The 10,047-nt window shown below is 41.4% G+C and overlaps 1 protein-coding gene across 1 annotated transcript in view; it reads right to left on the bottom strand.

Annotated features, from left to right (window-relative positions):
* Positions 1 to 2,473: 2,473 nt before the first annotated feature.
* Positions 2,474 to 10,047, bottom strand: part of LOC144764070 (uncharacterized) — a 30,572-nt gene continuing 22,998 nt past the window's right edge. The window contains exon 2 of the mRNA XM_078650226.1: positions 2,474 to 8,955. Coding sequence (XP_078506352.1) covers positions 6,037 to 7,932 — 1,896 coding nt within the window. The 5' untranslated portion in view covers positions 7,933 to 8,955 and the 3' untranslated portion in view covers positions 2,474 to 6,036. The remainder of the gene's footprint in view (positions 8,956 to 10,047) is intronic.

Below are 10,047 nucleotides of genomic sequence, written 5' to 3'. Positions count from 1 at the left end.
GAACCATACCCGACCCGTTCCACTGAGAGCGATTCCAGTAACAAGGCACTAATAGCAGGGATAAGAAATATGAGTAGGGATATCGACACATATCTGACTATCCCCAAAGATGAACTGACTCCATACACTCGTTGGAACGTAACCAAACATGGCGTTTACCTGATCAAGAGCCAAGCAGCAAAGAAATCCCGCCCAGTTTGGATAGTGCCCCACCGAGGTCACTTATGTTTACAAGGTATTGGTAGGGATCCCACAGCACAGTTAGGAAAGAGCATTTGCACAGAAACATATGTGTTCGCCTCCCAAACTTCCCCTATACTCTTAGCAGCCAAAGGCACGTATTTCGTCTGCCACGACCAAGCCTATACATGGTTACCCCCTGACTTCTCAGGCACGTGTTTCATCTCATTTCTGCTGCCTCCCACCTACATGGCCCGAGCAGATTACCATCCGACAAGGACAGCTAGAGGTGTCGTGAGTAAAGACGACACCGCGGGTCAGGAATTCGCTGACTTCGCAAAAGGTTTTCTGCCATTTTGGGGGCCTATGGTGAACAGCAGGAATATTCGCCAGTTAGCAAGGATAGTTGAATCCGCCGTGACTACAACGGCCGGCGCACCTGGCAATTTGACAACCGAGCTTCAGTCGGATCGACTTATGACCCTTCAGAACCGAATTGCCCTTGATATCATGCTCGCCGATCGTGGTGGTGTGTGTAGAGTCATCCAATCCAGTTGTTGCATATTCATCCCTGATAATGCGCCGACAGTATACCAGGCCATCTCTAAACTACATGAAATATCTGGTTCCCTTCACGTTGAGAAAGGGGATTGGTTTTTGCTAGGGTGGTTCTGGGGACTGATCGCTGCCTGGGGATGGAAAGCACTGATCTTCACTGGGATGATCTTAACACTTCTGTTTATGTTCTGCCTGTGTGTACAGTGCGCTCCTGCACTCTGTGGCCTCTGTGCTACTTCATGTGTACGGAAGCCTGTGTCAAGGGACGAACTGAGCAACAGAATGATGTTACAGCAGCATCTCCACGAATTCCTTCATACAGATTTGGACTCGGATTAACATGAGTTATTGCCTTACATAAGGGCAAAAGTAGGGTCTGTGGTTCTGAAAATCTGGACCCTGTTGTTATCCCAATATCGAGGTCCAATACCCGTGTCACAAAATATCAACGTACCATGACGATTTTGGTGTCCATGAACCGATAATGATTAGGACATCATTCCTATGTATTTGCGTCACAATCGAGGGTTGCCAACACTCCTAAATCGTAGTTTCCGTCCCAATCCCTTAGACTCCATTTTGTGAACGGCATCCATCTTACGTCTTGCCCTCATGTTAAGTCAATTAAAGGTCGAGCTTGATCCAAAGGGACACGTCCACCTTCCCTGACTTCCCCCTGACCTGTCCCAACTGACTCCATGGCCTTAAGCCAAACCTGTTTGGGCAGCTCCTCGCCCAGTGGCCGAATACGATAGCATCAATGCATAACATTCCACAAACCATTCACCCCATACAGAACATGCTTTCTACAAACATGCACCTGTCCATATTCCTTGTTTATGGCCAGTTTTATGACTGGGTGGTACCTGCCTTTATTGGTGTTTCATCGATATCTGATGGGAGTCCCGGATCTTGCTGGGTAATCTCTCACGAACTGGACATCTAAAATGTAGGCTTGCTTACATGACTCCGCACTTTGTATTATTGCAGAAATATGTTTATAGCCATATCATAAACTCAAGAATTCTTGCTCGAAGCCATTATTTCTGTATAAAAGGAGAAGGCTGGTTCTGTAAAAACGAACACGAACAGTCTCCTGAGAATACATGACCCGTGTTGGTCGTGCTTCTAGGACACGTGTTACTTGGTAGCTACCAATAAAACTTGATCTCTGACTGCGACTAGAAGACTCATTGTTTCTGTGGTCCGGAACAAGGGAGAACTCAGAGGTCTTCGGGTGTTATCCCCTGGCACCACCGGGTTCCTAAAAACCCGGCACCTCAGATTGGGATTGAATGAATTTCTGCCGCATTCACATCATTGCAAGACACCGAGGGTAGTACTAGACCATTTATTCACATTGGAAGAAACTAAGGGGTCTGTCGACCTTGTGCTCATATTTTATGAAACTAAAAGGTGGGGTACACATTGCTGACATTTCTGATCCCTCTCCATGGCTAAATATAAATCATCTGTTTGATTCTCCTCATTAACCCCCTCCCTCCCCCCAATGGTGGCCACAGAGTTTCTCCTTTTGGAACAAAGCTCGAGGAGAGTGAAGACCTTTGCTTTGTCTTTTCCTATTCAGGTAAACAGATTTATTTATTTGTTGTTTTCTATTACGTGGGCCTTGCCGGAATGGACATTAGAGCGCTTTAGAAAGGAGAATTATTATATACACTGTATGGTATAAGATAGTTAACAGTGTTCAAACATCTAGAATTGCAGTCGGTACTTTCAGCAAATGTTTATTTTATTACAGATCAGCATGTTGAAAAAAACTACATGGTACAAAAGGAGAAAGAATAGAATTGTTGCCTACATGTGATATAGGAGATTGTAATCACTGCTCTAAATGGAGGCCTTTTATTCGCAGGTTATCCAGCAAACTGTCCTGCAATGTCTGTACAAATGGTGGCAGCTCCTGTGCCACATGAAACCATAAACATGATGCACACATACTTCAGGGGCTGCAAATACCTAAAAACATTAGCATCTGACTTCCAACTGACCCCAAAACTCCACTTATCCTCTCCCGGGCAGTATAGTTAAAGAAAGAAACAAAATGTCAACGATAAACAGCATGAACATAACATCCTAGATAACAAACTCTGAATTTTACTATCGAAAATATCCCCAGAACTTTGGATATGAGCCCTAGAAGGCCTTGCAGAGCAAATCTCATATAACTGAGTAGATAGGCAGCGCCAGGTCTTATCACAAGGTAGCCAGAATAACCCTTATACCTAGAGCCGAATGGGTATAGGTAAAAAAATGTAGCTGTTGCTTTCGGTCCATTTGCTGCTATCTGTAGTTTGCATATTGTCACCTCTGAAGGAAAGGTGTAAGTTGTCCTGGAACCTTTTCTTGACTAATCCTTCGGCACCTATGATGACTGCCACTATTTTTGTTCTTTCGTTCGGCATTTTGCTCAGTTATTTCATTCCCCCATTTCTATTGTCATGTAGTTTCTATAAACCTATATAGGAGCTGCGTGTTTAGACAACACACACTGCAGGATTGGTGTCCACACCAATTTCAAACACCCCCACCGGGTATGTTAGCCTGCATACCAACTAGCTCACAGTGCCACTATAAACCCTTCTTACCAAAGAGAGAATAGCTCTTGGCAACTATCGAACATGACAACTCTGTCCCATCAGGGATTGTGGAAACAGTGCAGTACTTTTCGCTCAGTTACTCATGCTCACTTTTGTCTCAGAGTAATACACAGAACAAACGGTGGGGACGTTTTTCAATAAGCATTTCTTGAACCAGCATCATTCTGCCGCATAATAGGTGTGCTGAAACAACCATAAGACAGAAACAAATCTAAATGATTATAAGCACCAATAGAGTAAAAAGATGGTAGATTCCTACCGTAGTGCTAGAACAATGAATAAAGAACAGTATATAAAATACATGACAGTAATAAATGCCTACTCCTACAATGCAATACTATCTAGATGTACCTACGTGTACCTAACATGTATGTAGGTGTAGAGCCAAGAATCCCCCTAGGATAAAGCCAACCCCATTACCTAAAGTGAGAGACTGTGGGACCATGTCTTGGTCTCAAGATGGACACACCGCGAGGGATGTCAGACCAATGTGAGCTGGAGTGTCTGCGTGCAGGAACCTCAGCATCTCGCTTCAGTGCATCAGCATGGAAGTCCTTCTCCTCTCCCTGCCTCAGCAAAGATATGGTGCTCATAGACCCAAAGAGGTGCCCTCAGGGGATCTACCTTGTTGTGCCATGTCGGACTAGGATGACAGAAGGAATGACCGTTATATATAGTTACTGTGTAAGATGATAATCCTGCTGAGATTTCAAGAATCATCAAGCATAATGGATGAGGCTCGTTTTTCTGAGAAAACTCCACGTCCTGTAAGCAGTACCCTAACTAGGTAAAATGTCACTACCAAGAACCGTTATGTAGTGTAATGGCAGGGGAGATATAGGTGAAAGGTTTGGTCATTACCTGAGCCTATATTGGGGTACCTGTATGAAACAACCCTGTGAGCAGGTGTGGATTTTTTGACGTAGCAACTGATGACTGTTTCAAATGAAAGACTTCACAATCAGTGCATTTTAAACCCAGGTGGCCTTTGATGCCTCATAAGAGAGCGTTGGTAGGAAATGTTCCATGTTTATAATATTTAAGTGATTTCTGGAGTGTATAATTTCTGATCAAGCATGACCTCTTCCTTTGTAATGAAAGTTTTGTCACACTGAAGATGGATAGAGTTACTCCCTGGAATGCATGTTGACACATTAGGTTTCTCCTGTGGAAAAACGCTTTTCCATAAAAAGTTGTTTCTGCCAATATGAACTATTGGATCAGCACCTGGTCACATGTATTGCTTTAGTTACTTCCCAGTGTGTGATTTTTGGAAGTTGCATTAATGATCCCTTTGTAATGATGGCTTTGTCACTTTCAGTATATTTGTATGGTGCCGCTCCTGTGTGGTGGACTCGTGTACACTAGTAATGACTTTTTGATGTTGCATTAGCTGTGCCTTTGTAAGAGATGACTTACCACATTGAGTGCAGTGATATGCATTCTCCACCATCATGACTTTCTCCTCTGTATTGACTTACTGTTATTGTGGTAGCTGAGCCCTGCCAATAAAGGAATTGTCACATTCCATTCATTTATATGGTTCCTCACCAGGGTGGACTTTTTGATGTTTTGTTAGATCCTTCTTTTTTTGATGAATGCCTGGGCACATTTGGTGTGGTATCCATTCTCTGTGTCATTACTGTCTTCCCTGTGTGGATTTCGATGGTACATTAGCTGTGCCATTCTAAAAAAATGCTTTGTTAAATTCAGTTCATTCTCAATGTCATTACTTTCTTCCCTGTGTGGACTTTGATGGTACATTAGCTGTGCCGCTCTAAAAAAAAAAAATGATTTGTTAAATTCAGTACATTCATAATATTTCTCTCCTGTGTGAACTTTCAGAAGTCGTTTTAGGTTGCTTTTTTAACAAACGCCTTGTCTCAGTTAGTGCATATGGTTTTTCCACTATGTGGAACTTCTGATGTTATATTGACTGTGTCCTTCTAATAAATGCCTTGTCACTTTCTGTACATTCATATGGTCACTTCATTAGGAACACCGTTGCATTTTCTGTACATTCATACAGATATTCCCAGTGGGGATTTTCTGATGTTGTTTTAACTCTCCCTTGCAAATAAATGCCTTGCCACATGCAGTGCAGTCTTAAATGGGGACGCTTGATATTGTGTTAGCTCTCCATTTCTTATGAATGCACTCTCACATTCAATACATTTATATAGTTTCTCTCCTGTGTGAGCATTCTAATGTCATATCAAATTTTGTTTTGCAGCAAATCCCTTGTTGCATTCTGTGCATTAATATGGTTACTCCATAATGTGAATTAGTCGATGCTGTATTAGCTTATTCTTCCAATTTAAAACACTATTACATTCTGTAAATACATAGTATTTCTCGCCATGTGGATTTTATAATGTCATTTTAGATGGCCATTTGTTATGAATGTTTTGTGACCGTCATTACATTGATATGGTTTCTCGCCTGTGCGAACTTTCCGATGTTTAATTAAATATTGCTTTCTAAAAAATCCCATGTCACATTCTGTACATTGATATGGTTTCTCTCCAGTGAGGCATTTCTGATGTTTTTAGCTCTCTATTGGTTACAAATGCTTTGTCACACTCTGTACATTCATTCGGTTTCTCCTGAATGGATTTTCTGATGTCACACCAGATCTCCATTTGTTAACAATGCTTTGTCACACTGTACATTGAAATCATTTCTCCCCAATGTGGACTTTCTTATGTCGTTTTAGCACTCCATTTGTTCCAAATGCTTTGCCACACTCTGTACAATGATATGGTTTTTCCCCAGTGTGGATTTTCTGATGTCGGTTTAGTTCTCCATTTGTTATAAATGCTTTGCTGCATTCTGTACATTCATACGGTTTCTCCCCAGTGTGGATTTTCTGATGGTGTGTTAGCTGTCCATTTGTTCTAAATGCTTTATTGCATTCTGTACATTCATATGGTTTCTCCCCAGTGTGGATCTTCTGATGCATTATTAGGTGTGCCTTTCTAATAAATGCCATGTCACATTCTGTACATCCATATGGTTTCACTCCAGTGTGGACTTTCTGATGTCGTTTTAGCACTCCATTTGTTCCAAATGCTTTGCCACACTCTGTACAATAATATGGTTTCTCCCCAGTATGGATTATTTGATGTCGTTTTAGTTCTACCTTTGTTATAAATGCTTTGTCACACTCTGTACATTGATATGGTTTCTCCCCAGTATGGATTTTCTGATGTTGCTTCCGTTCTCCATTTGTTATGAATGCTTTGTCACACTCTGTACATTGATATTGTTTCTCCCCAGTATGTCTTTTTATATGTCCTTTCAGCTCTTGATTTGTTATAAATGCTTTGCCACACTGTGCACATTGATATTGTTTCTCTCCTGTGTGGTATTTCTGATGTAGTTTTAACCTTTGCCTTGTAATAAATCCCTTGCCACACTCTGTACATCCATATGGTTTCTCTCCAGTGTGGATTTTCTGATGTCGTTTTAGCTCTCCATTAGTTATAAATGCTTTGCCACACAGTGCACATTGATATGGTTTCTCCCCAGTGTGGATTTTCTGATGTCGTTTTAGTTCTCGATTTGTTATAAATGCTTTGCTGCATTCTGTACATTCATACGGTTTCTCCCCAGTGTGGATTTTCTGATGTCGTTTTAGTTCTCGATTTGTTATAAATGCATTATTGCATTCTGTACATTCATATGGTTTCACCCCAGTGTGGATTTTCTGATGTTGTTTCAGATGTACATTTCTTATAAATGCTTTGTCACACTCTGTACATGGATATGGTTTCACTCCAGTGTGGATTTTTTGATGATGTTTTAGCTGTTCATTTGTTATAAATCCTTTGCTACATTCAGCACATTCATACGGTTTCTCTCCAGTGTGGATCTTCTGATGCATTATTAGGTGTGCCTTTCTAATAAATGCCATGTCACATTCTGTACATCCATATGGTTTCTCTCCAGTGTGGACTTTCTGATGTTGTTTTAGCACTCCATTTGTTATGAATGCTTTGTCACACTCTGTACATTGATATTGTTTCTCCCCAGTGTGGATTTTCTGATGTCGTTTTAGCGCTTCATTAGTTTTAAATGCTTTGACACACTGTGCACATTGATAAGGTTTCTCCTCCGTGTGGATCTTCTGATGCATTATTAGGTGTGCCTTTCTAATAAATGCCATGTCACATTCTGTACATCCATATGGTTTCTCTCCAGTGTGGACTTTCTGATGCTGTTTTAGCTCTCCATTTGTTATGAATTCTTTGTCACACTCTGTACATTGATATTGTTTCTCCCCAGTGTGGATTTTCTGATGTCGTTTTAGCGCTTTATTAGTTTTAAATGCTTTGACACACTGTGCACATTGATAAGGTTTCTCCTCAGTGTGGATCTTCTGATGCCTTATTAGGTGTGCCTTTCTAATACATGCCATGTCACATTCAGTACAGCCATATGGTTTCTCCCCTGTGTGGATTTGTTGATGCTGCCTTAGAGTCTTCTTCCTTCCGAACACTTTATTACATACAGCACATTTATATGGTTTCTCCGCTATGTGGAGACGTTGATGCTGCACTAGGTCTTTCATTGTTAAAAACTCTTTTCCACGATCAGTCCATCAAATATGTTTTTTTTCCAGTATGAAGGTTCTGATGTCACACTTGCTCTTTCTCTCCCAATACTGTCTCTCCCAATACATGTGTTTCTGCCTGAACATCTTGCTAAAACCCTGGTGAGCGCTCTGGTCCTCTCCACCCTAGATTACTGTAACGCCTTGTTTCTGGGTGCTCAGGAGAGAGTGCTTGCCAAAATGCAGGCTATTCAGAATGCAGCGGCAAGGCTACTAGGGCGTATTCCGAAATTTCAACCGGTCTCACCAACCATAAGACAACTTCATTGGCTTCCGGTGAAAAAGAGGATAAAGTTTAAGGCATTGTGCTTGATATACAAGGCCTTACATAATGCCGGACCAGCGTTCTTCACCCAGAACTTAATCCCCTACTGCCCGTCTAGAACACTGCGATCCTCTAGCTCCCTCGATCTGGTGGTCCCCCGCACTAAAACAGTCAACTGGGGTGACAGACGATTTCTGGTGGCTGCACCAAGACTGTGGAACACACTCCCTCAATCGATAAGGACCAGCTCCTCCCTCTGGTCTTTCCGAAAAAGCGTTAAAACCTGGCTTTTTAACATCCCCTTGCAGTTTTTTGGCGTCTTTATGGGAAAAACATTTCAGTTATCTAGCGCCGAGATGCCTAAGGGCCTTCGTTCGCGCTTTACAAGTGTTATAATAAATAAATAATAAATATTCTACATATTCACACCGGTTCTCTTCTTTGTTTTCTTTCCTATACTACGTTAGCTCTTCTTTCGTAATGAGCATCTCATCAGACTTGCTTCCGTTTGTTCAGTATGTTATGTCTTCTATGTAGATCAGCTGATCCCTAAGAGCCAAGTGTAGACCTCATTGAACTGTATGGGTCTTCAGCTGTGGTTGGCGAGGCATTAGCCTTCATGGGAAGTGATCTCGATGCATACTGTTTTACATAACTTCCCACACAATGATGTTTACTGCCTTCACCTTTTTTGATCATTACTGCATTTGTTTCACCTGTTAGAAAAAGATTTAAAAAACAAAACATACTGGATAAGCTTAAATGGTGAGTCCATCACGAAAATCTATTGGCATTTAATTGTCTATAAAGATAAGTGCACTGAATAAATTCTAGATTTCACTTTCAATGTGAAGATGCAGTAGGCAAAGTAAGGGCATACAATCCTCCCACAATCCCCTTCTATCGAGGAGTGCGGACTAAAATACCAACCAAGACATCAGAGAAGGTTCCTTGTTCATTGAATGAAACCCTCTCCGTAGGACACATGTTAAATCCAAAGCAACAAGATGCGTCAATTCTTATCCAGGGAATGCTTCCGATTATCATACAGCCTTACAAAAAATACAAAATGGACCCTTTTCCAGTGAATGGACGATGCAAGACAGAGCATCACAATAACGGCATGAAACATAAGCAACTGCTGCAAGGGAATCCTTTATACTATCAGAGAGCCTGGCATAGGCTGTACAGGAAATCTGAGCATCTTCGACAAAATATAACTCCAGAGATCCGATGCCCTGACCATATCTACTCAAGGAGCAGGAGGTTTAGAACCATTTTCCATCAATGTAAAAGAAAGAGGTCCTGCTACTCCAAGAGACAGGGTTCCATGCAAGATTTAATCGTCACAAATAAATTCCCTTGCAAAACTAGATTCTATCACCTCTATTGTTCATCACCTCTTACACCATCATATATACTAGTCATACCAGTCTTCAAAGGTACCACCAAAACAATCCTTGATTATCAACTTGAATATCAAACTACACATACATATATATATATATATTCACTAAAAAAAACCACAGGTTTTCAGGAACATTATAGTTAGTTGGACATTTCACTCGTATAAAACCAGAGCAATTCGGCTGTTATAGTTAGTTGAGCTAACTATAACTTGCGCCCCCGCAATGCACTGCGGATGATGTCACATATTACATCACTAATGAAATGGTCAGTGACATCACTGATGACATCTCAAATGAAATCACTGAGTAAGGGACCCATGTCTGGGCATACCCTGCCAACTTACTGCGAACAAAGCAAACAGAAGGAAATGATGGACGGAGCGCTGAAACGTTTCAGAC

Source organism: Lissotriton helveticus, chromosome 6 (genome assembly GCF_964261635.1).
Source record: "Lissotriton helveticus chromosome 6, aLisHel1.1, whole genome shotgun sequence".
In the NCBI taxonomy this organism is placed as follows: Eukaryota; Metazoa; Chordata; class Amphibia; order Caudata; family Salamandridae; genus Lissotriton; species Lissotriton helveticus.
The sequence above is the reverse complement of the archived record's forward strand: the minus strand, read 5'-3'. Positions and strand labels throughout refer to the sequence as shown.